Consider the following 24,319-nt stretch of genomic DNA (forward strand, 5'->3'; position numbering starts at 1 on the left):
ATGTGACAACATCAGGCCAGATGCCAGCTCTTGCCCAGGCTGCAGGCATTAACTAGAAACTGACAACTCGTAGCTGGAAACCAGACCAGTTGACTTGTATATTAGTTTTGCTCAAAATAGGTTTTAGTCATGCCTGTATTTAGTGTGTAGATGCTATGGAATGTTTGTAAGTTGCTGCAGGCATTAATCTCACTTGTCATGTCAGTATTTCAGGCTATAAGAAAATATGTAAATTTCGCTTTATAACTTTGAAAATGTTTGGTCTGAACTTGTGAACCCAGGCACAGGAATCATCCCCCTGCCTGTCCAGAAGGACTATCAAAGTCAGATGGGCCATCAAGGAACATTGCTATACAGAGGATTGATTAATGGCTGTATCACACTTGGGAATCATCATAGAATCATAGAATATCAGGGTTGGAAGGGACCTCAGGAGGTCATCTAGTCCAACCCCCTGCTCAAAGCAGGACCAGTCCCCAATTAAATCATCCCAGACAGGGCTTTGTCAAGCCTGACCGTAAAAACTTCTAAGGAAGGAGATTCTACCACCTCCTTAGGTAACGCATTCCAGTGTTTCACCACCCACCTAGTGAAAAAGTTTTTCCTAATATCCAACCTAAACCACCCCCACTGCAACTTGAGACCATTACTCCTTGTCCTGTCCTCTTCCACCACTGAGAATAGTCTAGAACCATCCTCTCTGGAACCACCTCTCAGGTAGTTGAAAGCAGCTATCAAATCCCCCCTCATTCTTCTCCTTTGCAGACTAAACAATCCCAGTTCCCTCAGCCTCTCCTCATAAGTCATGTGTTCCAGACCCCTAATCATTTTTGTTGCCCTTTGCTGGACTTTCTCCAATTTATCCACATCCTTCTTGTAGTGTGGGGCCCAAAACTGGACACAGTACTCCAGATGAGGCCTCACCAATGCCGAATAGAGGGGGACGATCACGTCCCTCGATCTGCTCGCTATGCCCCTACTTATACATCCCAAAATGCCATTGGCCTTCTTGGTAACAAGGGCACACTGCTGACTCATATCCAGCTTCTCGTCCACTGTCACCCCTAGGTCCTTTTCCGCAGAACTGCTGCCTAGCCATTCGGTCCCTAGTCTGTAGCGGTGCAATACTAGATCCAAGGAATCTTGTTCTGCAGACTTGGAAGCTGAATGAAGGAAATAAAGACACAGGAAAATTTTCCATCTCTCTTCACTCTTTGAATTCTCACAGGGCTAGAGACACCGAACTGAAGCCAAAGCTCCCCAGGGGTTATTTCCTGGGTCCACCCTGAAAGACACTTTGAATTGACAGATCACTGCAACTCTGTCACTTGTAGGATTTAGATAATAACTCATTTGTGTGTATATGTTTGCTCGCTTTAACCTGTAAATAACTCTCTTATTTCTTTTTTCCTAGTTAATAAATCTGTAGATAGCTTATTACAGGATGGGCTACAGGCATTGTCTTTGGTGTAAGATCTAGGGCACCAACTGATCTGGAGTAAGTGACTGGTCTCTTGGGACTGGAAGCAACCTGAATATTGTGGGATTTTTCGTGTTAGTGACCACGTATCACTAAGTCTAGTTTGTCTGGGTGGCAAGATAGACTAGAGAATCTAAGGGGACTGTCTGTGATTTCCGTGGTGAGACTGCTCTAGTGATCCAGGAGTTCACATTTGTTACTGGCTTGGTGAAATCTAATAATACTAACTGGGGTGTCTGACTTGCTTTTGACAGTCTGCCTTGAGGTAGACACTCATGGTCATGAGCCATTCCAGACAGCATGACACCACGTTCCTTATGTCCATCCTCCCCAGGCTCCAGGGAGGTCTTTACTGTCCTGTGCAGTAGTCCTGATTTGACAGCCCTGTTGTTGTCCACCAGACTGCGACTCCCCTTCAGTGGGCCTCACTGGAAAGACAAGGTGCCTTCAGAGTACAGCTGCGAGGTCTGCTGAGGTACCATCAGCTACACACTTCCATGACTCATTGTGATCCTCCCTGCCTCTGCTATGGAGTAAAAATTGTACAGTCTGTCTTCTGTTCTAAGTAGGTGCATCTTGTGAGGTTCAAAATTGAAACACAGACTTTTGATCTGACTCTGAAAGAGTCTAACCCAAAGCACCAAAAGTCAGGCTAATTGAAGCGACTGCCTAAAATGCACCCTAGCTGCATTAGTTTGGCCTTTTCCTGCATTTGTGGGACTTTCTGCAGATTATCTCAATATCTTCACTGTAGCAGAGTGTGAGTTGTTGTACCCTGGTCACTGAGGTTGCTGCAGCACAGAGAAGGCTGAAGGCTTAACTGGAATCAACCAAACCGTTACTGGAGGAGATTACTAACACTTGGAAGCAACCATTGGGTTAATGAGGTAATTGGCTTAGTAATGGGGATGATATATAACTATGAAGATGAGGTAAACAAAGAGGGAGAATGCGGGGGAGAGAGAAAAATTCTGTGAAAAGCCCCTCCTGCTGTACACCTGTGCTGTAATCCTGCCCCAGTTGGAAATCCAGGAATAAAGATGCACTTGATGAAAAAGAAACAGGCTTAAAAATGGGCTAGACAGTGCTGCTCCCAGGGTAGCTTGAGGGGCGCCCTGTGACTTGTACAATCAGTTAAATGAAATGTATTCAAGTGAATTTATGCCTGATGCATATTTGCCAACATTTGACATCTATAAAAAGGGACATTTGGGGAGGGAAAACAGGAATATCTTTGAACTCTATTTTAATACATTGGAATATAAAGTTGAGAAGTAAAATAAAATAAAATCATAAATATTCTCTCTTTTAAAAATAGGGATTTCCTCTTTAATGGCCCAATCTTGCATTCATTATACATCCAAAACTTCCACCAACTTCACATGGGAGTTAGGGCGCATGAAATATGCAAGGCCAGGCTCTTAATTGGGACTTATTGTATGTAGGAGAAGTGAATTGAAAAAGAGAACTTACATTGGGTTGCACAGTTTGACATTGTGGCACGTTTCAAAGGAATGTCTATATGAGATTGCTGTTCTTTACAAAGGTCACTGTAAAATACCTTTCTCTATTAGTTCTTGCTTCAGAAACCCATTCCTGGCCTGTCTGCTGTCCTCCTGAACTTTGTTAATGAAGCAAAGTTCTTTCGGGTTATATCTCCGATCTTCAGACTTTATTATATGGAAAATCATAAACTTTATCCAAGGAAGATATAAAAAGGACAGTTATAACACATTCTCTCTGCAGAACTTGCTTCCAGGCTCAGCATTTGATCTGCCCTTCTTAGCCAGCATGCCTGCCGATTACAATGGAACATGGGAAATGGAATCCAATGAAAACTTCGACGGTTACATGGTTGCCTTAGGTAAATGAAAAAAATACGATATTGGGACAAGAGCTTTTATTTATCAATCATGCCTATTTAAAAAAATTAATAGTACAGCAGTCTTACTCCTTTGATATGTTTTGGGGATAAGAGTTTCTGGCAGTAATATTAAAAAATCATACACTTGCTATAATATGTCTAGATAAAATTGAGTGACTTCCCGAGCAAGTAACAGGATACTCCATAGCAGTGGAGCAAAAACTGTAACTGAACTAACAGGTATAGTAAAAAGTTTACATAGTAATGAACCTTCTAACAATTTTTATGGGAGCATATTTCCACAGCAAGAAAATTAAAGTTATTAATAAATGGAATCCTTATTTAGATGTTAAAAGAACACTGAAAGAAAGTTAATTTAGTGCAAGCAGCACATTAAGAAAGCTGGAAATGTGAATGGAGACCAAGCTCCTAGTAATGCCAATGTCACTCTATTTTCCCCACATTAGTGTCTTCAATTATTATAATGACAGTGTAAAAGTTTTACAAGGGATAATTGTCTTCTGTTAATTTGAGGACTATTTTATATTTGATCTTTTCAATACAAATGTAATTTCAGATGTTTTAGTTTGCATGCAGATAAAACTATCTTAACCCTATAGGACATTATGGATACCTAAGGGGTCTGACTCATGCGAGTTTCATGATATTTAGTATTTTTCTTAAAGTCTTAGCTACTGGATCTGAGAATTTCAGCTTTAATTTTTGGGGGGTGGGGAAAAATAGCCCTCATTTTTGCAGAGGACAGCCTGAAAATGTGAAATGAGAGCACCCCAGAGGCTCAGAACCAGGAGGCTGATAAAAAGAGCCCAACATTTATTATTATTTTAAAATCAAGATTATAAGCCAATCTCATTATTTGGAGTGGGTGGACTCATGACTTCTGAGTGCTTGATGCTGGCAAGACTACACGAAGGATGGAAAATCCTTTCCACTCAACTCAAAAGTGATCTCTGAACAAATGTACTGTTGGGAAAAGCAGCTAAAAGAGCTCTAATATTGTTGTCATTCTTGGTGACTGACAAATCCTCTTCATTGTTTAAATGTCCTTCTTCCTTATAGGCTAGTCTAGGCATGCACTTGAAGAGTATGAGTCTCTCTTCCAACAGGACTGAGAGTTTTACTAAGTCTTTTAATCTGGTTGTAATGTCACTCAACACTCTGTTCCCTTCTCCTCTCCTAAACTCTCCCTTGGGTATCATCTGCTAATATTGTTGTATTGATTCTGTCAGTTGGGTCATAACTGCTCATATCTACTCTTCTTAAAAACTTTTACCAAGAAGGCCAGTAATTGGTAATAATATTATTAATATCTCTCTTTAGATTGGTACTTCCCCTCTAAAATTTAGACTGAGATATTCATTGAAATTCAATAGGCGCTTGGTGCCTCACTCCCATAGGATGTGTATTATTTCATCTTTAAACATTCTAATCCCGATCCTGCTACAATAAGCAATGGGCTTCCCAATTCTCTGCTTCCTTTTGTATCATAACTAATAGCAGTGCTTTTGTCACATCTCTGTTCCATCCTCAGGACTATTTCAGTTAGTGATGACAACAGGATACCTGACTGAAACCATCCTAAAATTATCTTACTGGATTTCTCTGGGGTGTTTGACACATTAGACTATAAAATAAAGGGCTTGATTCAGCCCCTGGGCCCCTCAGGTGGAAATAGGACCACAGGAACCCAGCACTGAGAAGTCCACTTGAAGAAGGATTTGCAGAAATTTAAGCCACCCACAATTCCTGATCTGCTGGGTTGCTCAGAAGCGGTTGGCGCAGCACTGAGAAGTCCACTTGAAGAAGGATTTGCAGAAATTTAAGCCACCCACAATTCCTGATCTGCTGGGTTGCTCAGAAGCGGTTGGTGCAGTGCAGTGAATGGGCAGGCCCAGACTAGGTGGGAACAGGGACATTTTGCCTGGGAGACAGGCTGATTCATTACATCTCCTGTACTGCCTCCACTGGAGATGTGCCTACTGAACCTCCTGATGGAGTTTAAAGATAGCCTCCCCCTAAGAAACTTGGTGTGAGGTTGCAGAGTGAGAGCCATGTTTACACCAATTGGCTTTGGATCAGGCCCTTTGTTCTGTGGGTTTTCTGGCCATGTTTTATGCACTGCACTTCAGTGCTAGTGAAAAGTGCCTCACCTAATTTGCCACAAAGCAGTATCTAGATGTGTATTTCTGTGTGTGGTACTGAGAATTTGTCCCTCACTTACTGTGTTATCAATGAAAAAGAAATTATATGGAAATAGTGAAAAGAGATTTTTCTGCTCTGTTTCTCCCGATTTTACATTTGGTTGGTATTCTAAGAATTAAGAAGTTCAGGTTCAAAGCACAATGAAGCTGAACTTTTTGAGGTTCATTCATCCTTATAATTGCTACATATGCATTCCTATACTTTAATTAACAAATCATTTTGCCCTTTAAGCCAGAAACTTTAACTTTTTCATAAGCATGTTACAAAGTATTTCAATCTAATCTAATAGAACCATATTTCATCTTTATTGCTTGTATTGTTCAAAATGTGTTATGTGTTCAAAATGTGTTTAATAAAACCTCCCCTGATTTTCTGCAGTAGTGCAAGATTAATAGATTAGTCAGAAATAGCATTCCTTTGGAAAATTAGACTTCTTTCCTCCGAGAGACCTAAACTTTGTTACCTGGCTATAAATCAGACCCAGAGATACCTTTAAACCACAGCAACAGAAAAAATATACTTGAGAACCCTTGAGTATAAATACTTGAATATGAACATTATTTCCTATGTTAAAGTAACATTTTTTGTTTTGTTTTCCAGCCAGTCCTTTCACTCAATTCAATTACTGCCTTAGCAGTAGCATAATGAATCCACCAAAAGAAAATGGGCTCCATTTGTACAAGGTTGTGCCGAGACGAAAATGATTAATTTGTATGTGAAAAAGCTCAAGGATGGTTAACAAGCCACACTATTTTTCAGTCTCTGAGAGAAACATGTTAGATTATTTCATTTGCATATAACACCATAACAAGATTCACTGCCAAATGGTCAGATATTTATTGTACCTGGCAATGCAGCTGGCATTAAGTGTATTGTCTAGAGTAAACTGTGTCATGATGGTAATATATTTGACATATCTTTCAGGGCATTCAGTTGCAAGTAGTTGTTTATATTATGTTAGTTTTCATCATGAACAGAGTACGGAATGGTAAAGGGGATCAGGCACAAAATGCTGACTGAATATTAAAGAGGGCGTCAAATGCAGTACTCTTTGGCTATTTGCCTTTTTGTTTTTAACTTTCCATCCTTTACCCATATGGAAGCTGCAAAATAATCTTTTTCTATCCATTTTTGTCCTTTAAAGTCTGACCAACTTTGATTTTTGTTTCTAACATTCTTTCCTAGGGACAATTAGTGAATATAGCTCTTATTTGTTTACTTATTTACATGCAAGCATCATTTCTGCAAAAGGTTTCCTAATTAATATGATTCTGATTCAAACTACTTTACAATAAGGGGGATAATGGCTTTTACAGATGGCTGTTAAATCACATGCAGTATAGTCCCAGTGTCAATATAAATGCAATCAGTTCCACAGATTACACACAGTCCCAAACAATAATCTGTGATTATGGTGAAATAAAAGATACATGCCAAAATTCACTGGATCAGACACATCTACTGCATATCTACTGCACCCATTCTGAGATCCTTCTCTAGATGTGAGGAGACCTGGTCAAAGAGTAGTACTGGAGCGGTACTGTTTTCTTGAAAATTTTCACCGAAAGCAGTGGAAATTTTATTTTTTCCAAAAACATGAATACGGAAAATCTTGGAGATTTTCAGTTTTTCTCCCACTTCGTGCCTCCCTTTGCCCTTCATTTTGTCACTGAAAAAAGAAGAGAGGTATATGAAGGTGGAAAAATACCCAAAACTGAAAAAAAACGGGCTTTTCATCAAAAAACTAGAACACTTTTTGAAAAAACACAAACTTTCCTCAATTTTTCATTTAAAAAAAAGACCTTTTTTGTCATTAAAAAAAAGTTTCAAGTGAGAAATGTCAGCCAATTCTAGAAGAGAGTTACTCCACCTTGTTTTACCTGTAATTGAGAGGATTATATGTGCAAATGCTTTTCATAGTGTAGTTTTCATAGTTTTGGAGTATATATAAAAGTATCTTTTGCATCTTTGTACCAGAAGTTGGAATTTGGCTAGGTATATCATACACTTCTGTTTTGTTTGTTGATAGGCATTGATTTTGCCACTCGTAAGATTGCAGGACACTTGAAACAAACGAAAGAAATTGTTCAAGATGGAGTCAATTTTAAGACAAAAACACTGAGCACTTTCAGAAACTATGAACTGAATTACTCTGTGGGAGTGGCATTTGAAGAAAACACCAACGGGCTTGACAACCGAGTTGTGCAGGTATACACTTAGTATTTGATTTCCATGTACACTGCAGTTAAAAACAGGGCAAGCAGTTCTGTAAATTTCCTGACTAAAAATAATGGAAAGCAATTTACAGATATTAGAGAATGTTTGTCTCTAAAGTGCAGGTAATTTGCATTTTTCTTTCACATTGCAAATATTTATTTTATAGGCAAATCAGGAAGGTTTCCCAGATTTGTGAGGGCAATAACTAATTACATTTTTTCTAGCAAGGAATCTTTCCTGTCATTCTATGATAAACCTCTTTGTAGTGTTCTATATTTAAAAGTAAAGAGAGGAAGTATATTTTGTCACTTATAATTTAGCTGCTGCTGAAGTTGTACTTTAAAACTACTAAGGCTTTTTTTCCCCTCCACATTATTTTAAAATTGCCAGTTCTATCTGAGTCTGTTCCTGTAAGCCCTCTACATGTGGAATTCCCATGGAAGTCAGTGGGAGTTCCGCGAAAAGACCTCTTAAGGGATCATGGCCTGAACAATTTGGTGTATTCATTTACTGAACACACCCTTGCTTTCCTCTACCAATACTGCCATCAGTTTTATTCCCCTAACATCCCCTGAAAACATGTAACAGAGACTTTCAACAATGCAAAGGACCTTTGAAAACCTGCCCCAAACAGCCACTCACCTCTCTTTCTGTTATCATTTGTTGATCCTATCAATGCCAACTCTTCAGCTGGTAACCAGTTCTACCCTCTTCCTCAGCTCTTGGCTAACTTGCTGCTCTCTGACCTTACACCTACTTCTGCATCATTAACTTATCCCAACCACTCACCTCTCTTTCTGTTATCATTTGTTGATCCTATCCATGCCAGCTCTTCAGCTGGTAACCAGTTCTACCCTCTTCCTCAGCTCTTGGCTAACTTACTCCTCTCTGACCTTACACCTACTTCTGCATCATCAACTTATCCCAGTAAACAGCTTTAATCTCTGAACTCAGATCCTGCTGTCAGCCTCTGGAGAGATGGTCGCACAGCTCAAAGCTTACTGACAGCAAGACCCACTTTGTCTCATTAGTCCTCACAGAGGAAGTAGGCAGCATATAGAAATGAATCCTGTCCTTATCTGCGTTCATGGAATCCCCCAGAGGAGCTGCACAAGTTTAACTGAAGGCATTTTTTGACCCATAGGCATGCTTTTGTTCTCACTTGCCCCAGTTTCACGTGAGGTAGCTCTTCTGGAGTTACTTCTGATTCACAACAGTGTAAGTCAGAGAATAATCAGGCTTATAATGTCCTTTCTAGGCTTCCAAATCCCCTGCTTTAACCTTTATCACTTCTCCCCAGCCCTTTCTACAGTGAGCATGGTGAGCAGCTTTACTGCTTTAAAACAATGCACACAAGTCTCCACTGATCCATCTATAACCTGGTCCATCTATAACCTTCCCCGCTCTCCTTCCCCTGTGTCAAAGCCATCAGCAATCTCATCTGTGAACAAAATTGTCTTCACTGAACTCTCTGTAACCTTATTTTTCTCCTCTTATCTTGGGACAAGTTGGACTTCCTTGTTGCAACATTATAATTCCACCTGATCTCTTATCTAAATGATTGCTACCTGATATCATTTCCCCTGTATAAATTGTTGTGTAGTGGAGAAAACTTTATTGCTAGTCTTAGGCGACATTATCCTTATCTTGATTCTGACTGTACTGTGCTGTAATTTTAGTCATGTCTTAATCATTTCCTGTTTTGACGAATGATGTTCCATCTTCACAGTCTCCCTAAATCCCTCTCTCAACTTTAGAGAGTCCAGAATGCAGTGGATATGCCATTTTCTCTCTTTCCCTAAATCTAGAGATTGTGGAGAGTCAAGTTCACTGGTTTCCTATTAGTCTCCAGTTCTAATTTAAAATTGCCCTTGATTTTTCCAGAACTCTGCCTCTGGATTCATTTCCTCTTCTCTCTCCAGCTACATGCACAACACTTTCCACTTCTCCAGTTTTGGCTTGTCTCTATCCCTTCTGCACTGTGGGAGGTGGAGGAGGCTTAGGTCATTCATTCACCCCTGCCTCTGGTGCGCATTCTACCTGGAACTCATTTATTATTTTTTTGTATCATCATAGTACCTAGGAGCCCCAGGCCTGGACCAGGACCCCATTGTGCTAGATGATGTACAGAACAACAAGACTGTCCCTGCCCCAAAGAGCCTATGCTCTAAATATAAAACAAGACAATAGATTGTTTCCTTATACACCCCCATCAATGAGACAATATTTGTCAGCATGATAGGGAGTGGTACCAGCAGCCAAGCCATGCCTCCATTCTCTCCCTTTAACGAAATACTCAGTTTAAATTTCATTGTGAAAACATATGACTGCTCTGGCTTTAAAGCTCTTGGTTACAGCGCCTGAAGGATGCTATAAAATAAACTATAACTGTGTTGTACCAAGTGTCATTTACATACTTTTTCTCTGTCTGTCTGTTTTATGTACAGACAGAGGCGGTGTTAATGCTGCACTAGTCACTATGATCCATAGCATTCCAGTTATTGCACTTTATAGAATAGCACTGCATATGAAAACTGTATTTTTCTTTTCTCGCTATATGAAAGCATTAATAAAAAAAGATTATAAACAGCATCAGAAATTCAATTAACTTATTCCCCTTCCTTTGCACACATATGGTCTGTATCATGGTATCTGAAGAAATAATTACAAGGTGACAACATAAAGAACTTTATACTAAGTGGCATTTGGGCCACTAGTGTCTTCAGACAAGCAGGTGGGATTTTCTGATCACACACTGCAGTTATGCTACCTCATTGTTAGTTCTGGTGTATTTCGATGTTTTCCAAAATCCCTAGTTAACTTACTGGATTTAATCCTTTGATCGCTGCAGACGCTCGTGATTTGGGATGGTGATAAATTAGTATGTGTCCAGAAGGGAGAGAAGAAAAACAGAGGCTGGACACACTGGATTGAAGGAGATAGACTGCATTTGGTAAGAGCTGACTTTCAACTATAGAATGTAACAGAGACTGTGGAATAGTATAGTTACTATAGTTCCAAGGATTTTTTTCATTTTACTCACACAGCTCTGATACCTGAACTCTAAAAACCCCTTTCTACCAGAACCGCGGCTGTTTAATTTGTCTCCACCTACTTCCTACATAAACCACAAACCTACAGTGACTTTTGGTCCAGTTCACTGCACTGCAGCCCTTAACCCTTCCAGTTACATAGCACATCCAATTCCTTCCGCATTTTGAGTAAATACTAAAAATAAACCACAGTGTTTATGTGCTGAATAAAACCTGTAAGAAAAATATTTTTTTGTCATTCCAAAAAATGAGTTCTAGCAAGAACTATGCAGTTATCCAGATGAGAAAAAACTCTCCCAGAATACACAGGGAAACCTAGTGAGCAATCTATAGTGTAGTTGTCTTGTGCTACTGCTCCCGCTGCCGCCCCGCAAAAAAAAAAAAAAAGAAAAAAAAGTCAAACAGTTGAGTTAGTAAACGGGGATGCAAAGAGAAATGCAGCAAGCAGTAGAGATGCCATATGGGCCTGTAAAGAAAATAAGCAGTCAATGACATCTGGAAAGAGAAATGAGAGCATATGGAGGAACACTGGAGTCCCAAGAAGAACAATCGGTAAATTGTGCATGGTAATGCTGGATGTTAGGGGCTCAGAAAGAGACAGTAACAGGCAGAATCACACAGCTTTTAGTAAGTAGTTTAATACTAACTTCACCAGATTTGGATCTGTATAGATAGTTAGGAATTATTTTGCCTATCAGAATATGAATTTCTTCACCCTAGAACTGGATTGCTGGCTATAATACAGAGCTCAAAGTTATCTATTTGATGGACAGTATGCATTAATATTTTCTTTTTAGCATTTATCTATTTATCTATTTATCACATGAACAGCCAGATCCTCAGCTGGTGGAAATTGGCACCGCTCCATTGACTGAAGTGAATCAATGAAAACTTGCACCAGCTGAGGATCTGCCTTGAAGTCTTTTCTTGTTAGAATTAATTTTGTGCAGTTATATAAGCCACATTTTACACTCTGGATGGTTGTGATGGCCATCTAACTACCATTGGAAGGTCAATCAGATTAATAAAAAAATACTATTGTTTTCTTCAATCTAAGGAGAAACCACTGTCACCCAGCTGACAGACAGACTTCTACTACCCTATTACAATATAAATTCAAAATTTGCCAATAATTCCATTAATGAAAGTTCTCATTATTGGCACCAGGATTCAAACTGAGATCTCTGGAAACAGGAGGACCTAGTGGGCTGGTGCATGAGTCTATTGAAACACTATTGGCCTTGTACCCATCCTTTCTGAGACTTCCCTCCACCCTCTTTTTGTAATTCCCTTGTTGCTTCAGTGCTTCTAATAAATTATAGCATGTTGTTTTGATAATAGAGTATGCAAAGCCACACCATTACAGAGCCATTTCAATGCATTTTTCATTTTTATACTTTTTAAAACTCAATTCAAGTGTCAAAATCTAATTATCACAACCTGCAATGCATGTCAGCTAATTAGGGCTTCATAGAACATACTGCTTTTTTTAAATAAGCAACACTCTTCTTGATGTTGTGGTTCAGCTGGTCTTACAGTGATTTTTCAAAGGGGGTGCTGTAGATGGGAAATATAGCTCAGAATAATATATACTTACCAATTGTTTTAATGCTGTAGGAGCTGACATGTGAAGACCAGGTGTGCCGTCAAGTATTTAAGAAGAAAAAGTAAGCTAACCAGAAAGTCCAACCGGTTCCACACTGTGCTATTATGCTATTTGGGTTTTTTAAAAGCTATGTAATGCCTGCTTGACACTGCCATGTAAGTGCATTTCTGTGCACTGTTAACTAAGGCAAACATATCCTTTAACACTAACATTGAAACACTTCTGCATGTTTTAAGGTCTCTTGCCTTTCAATCCAGAGTTAAATAAAAATAATTCTCATTCTTGTAATTACTTCTTTCACTTCTAAAATCCTGGTAATTTTTCCAGAAGTAGGATAGTAAGTCCTCTAAGAACAATCCAGTAACTAAACAGTCACAGTTATCTCAACAATAGAACATCTCTCTGTGGTGCTGTAATATCATAATATGTTTGGATGAGTGAGTGTAAATCTGACATTCATTGTACTGCTTCTATTTAATTTAGTTCTGGGTCACTAAATCCATAGTTTCAGGCAACAGGATGGCTCAACAGATTTATAATAGGATACACAGACTTTCACATCTAGGTCACTAATTTGAATTCAGCCCAGGTCCATAGCTACTGAAAATTCTTACCAGCTGACAACTGTTTGATGTGAAAAGTGTTGGTGTTTTCTTAGTCCAATCCTAATTGACAGATGCTCACAACCCCAAACCAACCATCATAGTTGGCTATCTATTTAGTAATCTCAGTGGAGAGAACAGAGACTGAACTAATCTCTCAACTCAAGAGCTGGTCCCTATAGTTAAGCTTGAAGCACGTTGACAGGGGCTGCATGTGGAAGCCTGCACAACAGTTATGTATGCTGCACCTATTCTGTGTGTAAACAGTCTCCTATGCTCTCAGTCTTGTACCTTTTACGGTTTGTTGTTAGTCTGTAGTTTCCAGCTCTCTCTTTGGGTATCTACAGTTTAATTACCTGACTGTTTAGGGTTTTCTAAAGGATTTTGTGCTGTTTGCTGGGGACAAGTTTAAATCAACCATGGATGATAAAGGACCCATATTTTCAGTAGATGGAGCCTGAAATCATGGTGCCAAATGTGCACCATATATGTATCAGTATTAACATGATACCTATTTGGACACCCAGATACTTATAAGTGCTAGGAAAATATATGTGCATGAACTTTTATTATTATTTATTTTATTATTAACTGATCTGAGCCTCCAGTGGTTGAAACTGATACTGTTATGGAATTCTTTGTGTGATTTCTGATTAAAGACTGATAGTTTTCTGGTCTAACATCGCGGTAATGCATCTGTTTGTCGACGTTTGTCCACAAAGATGAGGCAGTTCCTTACTACTTGTTAAACCCACCTCTGGAACTTCCACCAGAAACAGGCGGGCATTGTTCAGCTGAATTCTTATTATGTTACATTCCAGAGTTCTCTTGGTACTAGGTGGGTTTATGGGATGGAAGTGGGTGGCGTGTAAATCACTGATATAGATGGGGAACTTTAAACTTTTGAGACAGCACAGATCAGAAAGAAGACAGGATCAGCTATTTGGGTAATATCACTTTCCTACACACATTCTGGAGTAAATAATTTCAGGCTTTTACAAATGGGAAAGGAAGATGTGCCTCAAGATGATCCATGCTGAAAAACCATCCCCTTCTTTCTGCTATTTCTGGGCCCCCCATGTACTTTATGCTATGCAAGAACTTTTCATGAGCTTTAGAACTGTAGGCTCTGCAGTGGAGATAGATGTGGGGTGATCCATTGTGTTGTGATATACTTATTTGAAGAAATACAGACTAATTTATACAATACACGTTAGGTTGGTCTCCAAGCTGTGTAAAACCCCCATTTCCCATTCAGCAGGTGAACTATTTGCATTAAAGAAAAGGACCTCACATATAAATATAAAACTCATTCAGAATTTCTCAGCTACCTGGTAATGCGGTACGGTCTCAACTGTTTTGAAAAACTGTCCTTCCCACAGAATGAATGTCATTTAAGAATTGTTCAGAAGGAGGACCAGCTACAAGCCACCAATTGGCCCAGGAAACCAATGAGGTTGGCTACAAACACTGTAGTTAACTCATTGCCTAGGAGTTAGAGCACAGGTCTGCGCATCAGCAGCATTACCTGCCACTGGAAATAACACCCGTGTGTGAGGGAAGTGTTTAGGGTGGGATTTTCAAAAGTGCTCAGCCTTTGCCTAACTTTCATAGTAATCATAGAATATCAGGGTTGGAAGGGACCTCAGGAGATCATCTAGTCCAACCCCCTGCTCAAAGCAGGACCAATCCCCAATTTTTGCCCCAGATCCCTAAATGGCCCCCTCAACGATTGAACTCATAACCGTGGGTTTAGCAGGCCAATGCTCAAACCACTGAGCTATCCCTCCCTGCTTTGAGCCTGTTAAAGTCAATGGGCATTTTACTATTGATTTTAATGAGAGCAGCGTTAGATAATGCTGAGGGCTATAGAAAATCCCACCTTTAGGGTACATCTATGCTCCAAAAAAGAATACTATTAATAATGAGGATAGCAAGTCTCAAGTCCAGGTCAACTGACTCAGGCTCATGGGGCTATAGGGCTAAAAATAGCAGTGTAGACATTCCTACTCTGACTGGAGCCTAGGCTCTGCCACCTTTCCCCCCTTTCCAGGTTTCAGACCCTGGGCACCAGCCCAAGCAGTAACATCTGTATTGCTATTTTTAGCCCCATAGCATGAGCCCTGTGAGCCCAGTTAGTTGACCCAGGCTCTGAGACTTGAGGCTGTGAGTTTTGGGTTTGGTTGGGGTCAGTTTGTTTGTTGGTTTTTTTGTTTGTTTTTGCAGTGTAGACATACCCTTAATGCACAATGGCTGCTTCCCAGGCTTCCTCCCCCAGATCCATGGTGATCCAGCCACGCGGTATGTGCACAGTGAGGCTTCCATGATCATACTGCAGAGCAACCACTATCTCTGACTTTCCTGCTTGTGGAGCATTTCTGCCCCACCATAATTTCATAAACCCCTCGCACCACACTGGAAAAGGGCCCTAGGGCTGTTAAACAAGCATTTACTTGATGAAGGCTTGATGAAGACAAATAAAGAGGCAATGACAAAGTCATTTAATTACAGCATTTGTCTGTGCTCTTTCTAACTGCTGAGCATATAGTTAGCCTTGGTGGAGAGAGATTAATAGAAGCAACAGATGCCTTCAGATTTTTAATGCAGATTTTTTCCCCCACTAGAACAGGCTCTTTTCAGTTTTAATTTGTGATTGATTCCAAGGGCAGGGGTTGCAGATGTTTTAATTTTGGCTTGCTGATTACACTTGTTATGCAGATGGTGAAGATTAGCTGGAATCATTTTGTGAAAATGAGATTTAAAAATAATAATAACAAGCCAAGCTTTTTGAGAGCCGCAAGGATTTTGTCAATTATTTTCTGAGTTTCACACTTTCGCTAATTATAACTTGTGCTGCAGTGATTCAGTCATCACTAAGTAAGGGAAAGAGGGCAACAAATGAGAGTGCATATTGCAGAGCTAGCGGACCATGAACCTATGGCCTCATTAGCAAGAAAGCCCTCTGCAACAGGATGTAGGGCCCTGCCTCAGCATACATACACCAAGAGGTAAACTCCTTGCTACACTCTACAGCTGCTTACACCCAAACAGCAGAATGAGTTGGAGAAAAGGAGCTGGGCTTTGAGCCAGGGCCTGAGACTCCTCTGCCTTGAATGCTTGTGCTATTCACACCTGTGCAAAGTAAGTGTCAGTCTCTACCAGATCAGAGTGGTAGGGCTTGATACTCCTCTAATTTATGCTGTCAGCAATAACTGCACTGAAATGTCATGGGTGTAAAACTAGTGTAAGTGAGAGGAGGATCAGGCCCATGCTTTATTACTACTCACTGCACAGGGGTACGTGTTCACAGAAGGTGCAAGACAGAGGCAAATCAGACCCTGAGGCCTGAGTCAGGAGCTAAGGCCTTGTCTACACTATAAAGATGTACCATTTAACAATACTGTACAAATACCCTAGTGTGGATACAGTTATACTGGAATAACAGTTTACTTTCTACCAAGATAGCTACAGACAGAGGAATATGCTACCATATAGTCCCTTCATACCAGTATAATTGCATCCACACTAGGGATGGTTTAAAAAAATCATACCCCTAACAAAAAGAAAAGGAGTATTTGTGGCACCTTAGAGACTACCCAATTTATTTGAGCATAAGCTTTCGTGAGCTACAGCTCACTTCATTGGATGCATACTGTGGAAAGTATAGAAGATCTTTTTATACACACAAAACATGAAAAAAATGGGTGTTTACCACTACAGAAGGTTTTCTCTCCCCCCACCCCACTCTCCTGCTGGGAATAGCTTATCTAAAGTGATCACTATCCTTAAAATGTGTATGATAATCAAGGTGGGCCATTTTCAGCACAAATCCAGGGTTAAACAAGAACGTCGGGGGGGGGGGAGGTAGGAAAAAACAAGGGGAAATAGGTTACCTTGCATAATGACTTAGCCACTCCCAGTCTCTATTCAAGCCTAAGTTAATTGTATCCAATTTGCACATGAATTCCAATTCAACAGTCTCTCGCTTGAGTCTGGTTTTGAAGTTTTTTTGTTGTAATATCGCAACTTTCAAGTCTGTAATCGTGTGACCAGAGAGATTGAAGTGTTCTCCGACTAGTTTATGAATGTTATAATTCTTGACATCTGATTTGCGTCCATTTATTCTTTTACGTAGAGACTGTCCAGTTTGACCAATGTACATGGCAGAGGGGCATTGCTGGCACATGATGGCATATATCACATTTGTGGATGTGCAGGTGAACGAGCCTCTGATAGTGTGGCTGATGTTATTAGGCCCTGTGATGGTGTCCCCTGAATAGATATGTGGGCACAGTTGCAACGGGCTTTGTTGCAAGGATAGGATCCTGGGTTAGTGGTTCTGTTGTGTGGTATGTGGTTGCTGGTGAGTATTTGCTTCAGGTTTGGGGGCTGTCTGTAGGCAAGGACTGGCCTGTCTCCCAAGATTTATGAGAGTGTTGGGTCATCCTTCAGGATAGGTTGTAGATCCTTAACAATGCGTTGGAGGGGTTTTAGTTGGGGGCTGAAGGTGACGGCTAGTGGCGTTCTGTTATTTTCTTTGTTAGGCCTGTCCTGTAGTAGGTGACTTCTGGGAACTCTTCTGGCTCCATCAATCTGTTTCTTCACTTCCGCAGGTGGGTATTGTACTTGTAAGAATGCTTGATAGAGATCTTGTAGGTGTTTGTCTCTGTCTGAGGGGTTGGAGCAAATGCGGTTGTATCGCAGAGCTTGGTTGTAGACAATGGGTTGTGTGGTGTGGTCAGGGTGAAAGCTGGAGGCATGCAGGTAGGAATAGCGGTCAGTAGGTTTCCGGTATAGGGTGGTGTTTATGTGACCATCGTTTATTAGCACTGTAGTGCCCAGGAAGTGGATCTCTTGTGTGGACTGGACCAGGCTGAGGTTGATGGTGGGATGGAAATTGTTGAAATCATGGTGGAATTCCTCAAGGGCTTCTTTTCCATGGGTCCAGATGATGATGTCATCAATATAGCGCAAGTAGAGTAGGGGTGTTAGGGGACGAGAGCTGAGGAAGTGATAATGATCACTTTAGATAAGCTATTACCAACAGGAGAGTGGGTGTGTGTGTAGGGGGGGAAACCTGGATTTGTGCTGGAAATGGCCCAACTTGATTATCATACACATTGTAAGGAGAGTGATCACTTTAGATAAGCTATTACCAGCAGGAGAGTGGGGTGGGGGGAGAGAAAACCTTTTGTAGTGGTAAACACCCATTTTTTTCATGCTTTGTATGTATAAAAAGATCTTCTATACTTTCCACAGGATGCATCCGATGAAGTGAGCTGTAGCTCATGAAAGCTTATGCTCAAATAAATTGGTTAGTCTCTAAGGTGTCACAAGTACTCTTTTTCTTTTTGCAAATACAGACTAACATGGCTGTTACTCTGATACCCCTAACAGACCAACTGCTAACAAGCAAGTGTAGACCTGGCCTCAGGCCAACCTTTTGTAAAGCCTGTGTGGCTACAAATACCCCCTCAGGCTGCTCTCTTGTGACTCAGGTGGGAGCTATCAAAGCTGGTGGTCAACATGTTTTCTGTCTACCCCAGACCCTTACAGAGCATGCCTGTGCCTTGACAGGATTTAAATCAGTGAACCCTGTACAACAGGTACATGCAGTGGTATCCAGGAGGGGGCTCTGGAAGGCTACTTGTGGAAATTCTGCCACCAAATGCAAGGGAGAGAGTTGGGTTGTTTGTATCTGCCTCTGATGGAGTCAATCTAGCTGGATGCTGCTAAATCACCTTTGCTAGGGATTACTTCAGTGGGGCTCCTGAGGACAATGTAAAGCTTTTAAAGCCTTTCCCCAAGCACAGGCATTGCTGAGAGACCCACCCTTCCCTAAGAAGCAGTACTTCCAATAAGTCATCTCACTGGACTCAAGCCACCTGAGAACACAATGACCTAAACCCCTTTACTGGCATTTAACTATGTAATAATAGTGCTTATGAATTATCTGCAGATCTCCTGACACCAGCGGGATTTTGGAACATATAGCAGAAGCCTATGACCCTTAGGTTCCTAAAAATTACTGCAAAAGTCTGGCCTAACAAACCTGAGGTGAGTGCTGTACTATTTGAAGTACTGGTGACAGGTGGGTCTGGGCCCACCCAAAATGAAAGTGCCCCCCTCAGTTAATTGTGAGAAACTATTGATCCCAGGCAACAATTTATTATGAGGGACAACAAATGAAAAAAGCCCAGGAGCAGGTGTGAGGGTCAAAGGTAGAAAATCAGGGTCCTGGAGGAGGAGACCTCACAATAAACATCCAACTGTCCCCAAAGGTTTCCAGGGAGTCAGCGGACCCTGCCCAGAGGAACTTTGCCTGAGGACACGATTGTACAAGGGATTGGAAATAGGCTTCACAGTTGCAGGGCACCGACCCATCCATCTGCCTCCCCAAGATGATGGATAGCTCTCTTGGCCAACACCAGTATGAATATGAACCAGTGAATGAGGAGGTCCTGTGACTTTGTGGGGGCACAGATGGGAGGTGTAAGGAAAAGTGCAGCCAGAAACTCAGGATGAGGTTCTGGAGGAGCCAGAAAAGGGGCTGCAACCTTATTCACACTGCATAGATGTGCAAATAAAAGGGACATGTGCCAGGGGATTCGTGAACTGCCCAGGTATACCCCATGCTTACGGCTCCATGGAGAAGCCACCAGCCAATATCCCGGGCAGGTTGTGGAACCTGAGTGGAGTACAGACTGGTGCACTGGGGTTCCTCTGCCTGCTCAGCTGGCAACAGGTTCTGCCACATGGTGTTGGGGTGGGACGTGAGAAAGTGGATGGTGTGAAACACGAGCATGTACAGATGTTCTCTGGGTGAGGCTCACAGGCAGACCATCTGGATGTCATGCAGCCAGCTCAGGTGGCATGTCAGGGGTGCCCAGAGAGGCTTGCAGGACCCATGCTCAAAGACAAGTTCCTGAGGTGAGAGGTGGGCAGGGAGCACCCACCCACAGGACCCGCTTGAGGAAAAGCATGAGAAGCAGGAAGCACAGCTGCCCTCATCTCCTGGAGCACATGACAGGGGGCATGCAGGGTGGGCAGTCCCATGCGCTGGCCGGACTCCATGGGGTCCACCCAGTACCGCTGATCATAAGGTGGCACCAGCCAGGACCATCCTCTGGCACACTCAGGGGGACTACACCACCTGTACCCAGAGATGGGGTTGCATAGCAGGGGTTCTGCAAGGAGGTCTCACCAACAGCAGCCACCATGGACCAGGGCATGTAAACTAGCTTCCAAGTCTTGAGGAGGTCCTGGTAAAGACTGGCAGCCCAGAGAGATCTCGGGGGAGACCTCTGACTGCACCCAAGCAGAGCCAAGAAGCAGCAATAACAGTCAACCATCTTCATATGCAGCCCTCTGCTGCGGTGGTGTTGCTGGTGGGAAAAGGGCCCAAACTAGCAGATTTCAACATCAACACTCTGAGCAGTATATGGGCAGTCCATGCCTTCCAGGGCTATTGGGTCAGGCAGTTTGCACACTTAAGCAGTCATAACTGCATCAGTTACACGAGTCATGTCTTCAAGATTTTCTTTACAAGTATGATGACTGGCAACATTTTTTTTAATGGAAGCTTAAATTCTAATGTCTTCATGTGACTCCTGGAGTGGGGGACATAGGCACAGGCTGTAGTGCCTATACACTTATCCAACCCTACCTACTCTGCCGCTAGGCTACCAACACTAAACCTAAGATTTTCTGCCTTTCCCCCTATGTGTTGCTTAAAAAAAATTCCCTTCCATATTATCACATTGTGTGGGGTGACTGACCCTGCACATGAAGTAGATTCAATACCACTGTGTCAGAACAGGTGCTTCCATTTGCTCAAATAAGAGGGCAGGGAGCACCTGGAGCCTATAAAGGACCAGGGAGTGCATGATCTAGTGAATTAGAGCTGTCTAGAAAAAGGTTGGTAGGAGAGGAGAACAACCAGAGTGAAGTACTCCCTGAGGGAAGGTAGTAGGAGGGTGTTGTTGCTTTTTAAGCTGACATCCCAAACTAGTATTATAGGATTGTGTTGCCTGCTGCCTTGTAAAGTGGAGAGCTAAGGGCTGAAGGCAAGGGAGCAATGGAGGGACTTGACTGCTGTGGTCTCTGCACTGGAGAGTTGAATGCTGGGGATTGGTGAGAGGGCCAGGGGGAATGAGGGACGCTCTCTTGGTGAAGATGAGCTTTCAGCAGAGAGACTGAGGGTTCCGGCTCTGAAGGGGGGGGTTAAGCTACAGCTGGAAAAGCTGGTGTTTCTCTCCTGGCAGAGGATAGAAGACAGCTGGGGTGCCTGCTATGCTGGAAGATGCCAGTGTGTGGTATGTTGGGTATCATGTCTTGGTATTTTAAGGGCTCTCTATGCTGGGTGATAAATGCACTGGCTTATGACATGTGGACTATTTACACACTGTTTTTATAATAAACTAGTTCCAAGGAAGGCTATTATTGAAGTAAGAGAGCCTGAAGTGGACTCCTTTACAGGGAAAACTTGGGAGGGACATTTGGCCTCTGCCTGCTGGAAGAAGGTGCTCCAAGTGGGGCCACTCTGATGTTGGCATGCTGAAATACAGGTAAAACAAAAGACAGGAGAAGGACATCAGAAACTGTATTGCAATCTGAGCAAATTCATGGTATGATTACTTCAGGGTGAGAGGCTTGCAAGGTTTTGAGATGCTGCTGAGGCTGCTGTTGAACACCCATTAAAATGATATCGGTAATGCTGGCAGGCTCTGAGCAGAATGCTGACTCTTTGAACTCCATTCACTGCGAATGACTTCTCCATATGGTGTAGGAGTACTTTCACAGTGCTGCTTTCCAGTGCCTTCATGGTGTTCAGTGCAAAATCAGTTGGGAAGGGGGTGTAGTTTGTACTCTCCTATGACTAGCTTGTATTGCACTTAATTTGTCAGCACTCTCTATTTTGTTAAACAATTAGACCAACTGCCTGTGAGGTTTGTCTTGTTTTTGGGGGGACTTTCTTGAGTTATCATGGGCCCATTACAGCGTCCACTTTTGTATCATCAGCCAATCTTAAACAGTCTTTCTCCCAATTGTTAACACACCTATTGTATTAAAAAAAAGAGAGCCTTAGGTACCCCTGGGAATCCTATTCTCTCTTCTTTAGCCATTTCCATGTTATGCTTTGGATCCCTGCTGTTTTTTCAGTTCGGGTAATCATCTGTCATAAAGTTGCTTATTAGAGCCTTACTGAAAATCTAGGCAAACCCCATCATAGACGCTATCCCCGTGAGCCCTATTTGTGACTTCAGAAAAAGTCAGGTATGAAAGTTACTTGGAATATTTCCCTGCTAACCCCATACTATTACTGTGTGGGGTGTCTCTTCCATCCTACTTTAACAATTCAGTGAGCAGTGTCCAGTGTTGCTTCTTGTCACCACAGTCAAGGACTGGCATTCTTTATGCCTTCTATGCCCTATAATTTCTCAATTGTATTTGCTGCCTGTTTTCCTCTTTAACCTTCACCCTCCAAAAAGAGGATTTAAAAAAATGTCTACAGTGGTTAATTTGTGAACTTCTAAAATTATAATAGTTCATTGTTTATCCTCTTCCTCTTGCATCTTGGGAAGCTTTAAAATGTAAATCTTTATAAATCTTAAACTTCCCTGATGTTTTTCTCAATAGTCACTCCTCTTTTCCCAAGTTCATATACTGCTTGGAAAAGAGAATTTGAGTCACGTGTGCTTCAATTATATATCAATTATATAAGTATATATCCTTCTTGAAGGGGCACTGAAGATAAAAATTACTAGCCAATAAAAAGCAATTGGAGGGTTTTTCTAATGCAGTGCTTCTTCACTGTGGCTTCCAGTGGAGTGGTCCTAATGCCTGTCTGAATAATTTAAATATGCCTCTTCAACACATTACTTCAAAAATACTTTTTCCTCTTGTAGCCTTGTTTATGAATCTGGAAACACACCCTGACTTGGTCTGAGAAGGACTATTGTGCTTTAGTCCTGAAGGCAAGGGAAGCCTTTGTTAGTCTGTTGGTGTGACAACAGGACAAAAAGCACACTTTCAAAATGCGTAACTTTATCTTTTCCCTTTCTCTTGGTTTAACATCAGCGTTTGTTAGAATTGTGAGTACAAATTTAATTGTAGACTTGGGGTCTGATCTTGTAGCCCTTGCTCATCAAGTAGCCTCATTGACTTTCAATAGCACTACTTTAGTGAGTAAGTATAGCAAGATCGGGAGGGACCTTGTTTTGAATGAAAGCAGCTCAGTTTGGATATTCTGTAAATAGAACAAGTAACTGGTTTGAATTAATGATTAATATCCACACAATTTATTATGGAGTATTGCTACTTGAAAATCTAACTCTGGCTTAGAATTCCCTTCCAGTTAAGAGACACATGAGTTACAGAGCAGTTTTAAAAAATATTATTACACTAATTTTGAAGATATTAGCACAATAAGTCACATGGATTTCTACTGATACAAAATGGAGTTTAGAAACTAGAGTTACATGCATTTACAGTACAAATTATCCTTGTCACTGTCACTACATGTGTAGTAGCATTCATTTTTGTTGTTTCTGTTTCAACCATATAACAAATATAACTACCACATTACATGAAAAATTAGGGGGGCGGCGGGCGGGCGAAGGACTTCATTATGGACTCCTTCTCATTTAGCTGGCTACAATACATCACCGAAAATAAGATTATAAGGCAAGTTTTCTAGTTGCCTCCAAAAAGTGACGTGGATTTAAATTTTTAGAAATAAACGACAAGGCTAATCTAATTAGATTCTTATTCTCTAAACACTTTTGAGGTGAGTGCCAGTAACATATTCCAGAAATGTAACTGGAAGATGAGCTTTATTGGTTAAAGGATTAAAGCAGAGTTGAAGGACTCCCTTTCTGAAATAATGGCCTTAGTTCTCTGAAAACACAGATTGCTATTTGCTACTAATGGGTGCCCTGAGCAGTATTACAGCAAATTGCTTTCCTTGACGACATGAACTGAATATACAGAAAACCTGAACACTTAATTAAAATGATAGTATATCAAAAGTCACTAAAGCAAAGCAACTGTCTTCCAGAGACAGGCTTTGTATGATCATAATTGAACGGCTTCCCCTTTAGTGAACTCAAGCCATTAAAAACAGGATACAAGACCTGATTGTCCAATGCCTTGCTTGTTGTGTGGTAATCTCTACAACTGTGCAAAAGGAGTATAAAATGCTACCAAGGCAGACCTGTAGGAGCAAATTCATCCTTGAGTCGGTTTAGCCCCTAATGCAGGCTAGGGCAGCCT

General features: G+C 41.4%; 1 protein-coding gene across 1 annotated transcript; it reads left to right on the plus strand.

Moving 5' to 3' along the window:
- The first annotated feature begins 3,271 nt into the window (after positions 1-3,271).
- On the plus strand, positions 3,272-12,508 carry RBP2 (retinol binding protein 2). Its single transcript, XM_077826720.1, has 4 exons — positions 3,272-3,344; positions 7,597-7,775; positions 10,636-10,737; positions 12,455-12,508. The coding sequence occupies exons 1-4, from the start codon at positions 3,272-3,274 to the stop codon at positions 12,506-12,508; spliced, it is 408 nt and encodes a 135-aa protein (XP_077682846.1).
- Positions 12,509-24,319: the final 11,811 nt, after the last annotated feature.

The sequence above is a fragment of the Eretmochelys imbricata genome, chromosome 9 (genome assembly GCF_965152235.1).
Source record: "Eretmochelys imbricata isolate rEreImb1 chromosome 9, rEreImb1.hap1, whole genome shotgun sequence".
NCBI lineage: Eukaryota > Metazoa > Chordata > Testudines > Cheloniidae > Eretmochelys > Eretmochelys imbricata.

What these genes read in the sequence shown, in the direction of transcription:
- RBP2 (XM_077826720.1), top strand. Translation starts at nt 3,272, where the DNA reads ATGCCTGCCGATTACAATGGAACATGGGAAATGGAATCCAATGAAAAC. An exon ending in CGGTTACATGGTTGCCTTAG is followed by an intron (nt 3,345 to 7,596) that starts GTAAATGAAAAA and finishes GTTTGTTGATAG; the next exon opens with GCATTGATTTTGCCACTCGT. An exon ending in AAGGAGATAGACTGCATTTG is followed by an intron (nt 10,738 to 12,454) that starts GTAAGAGCTGAC and finishes TTAATGCTGTAG; the next exon opens with GAGCTGACATGTGAAGACCA.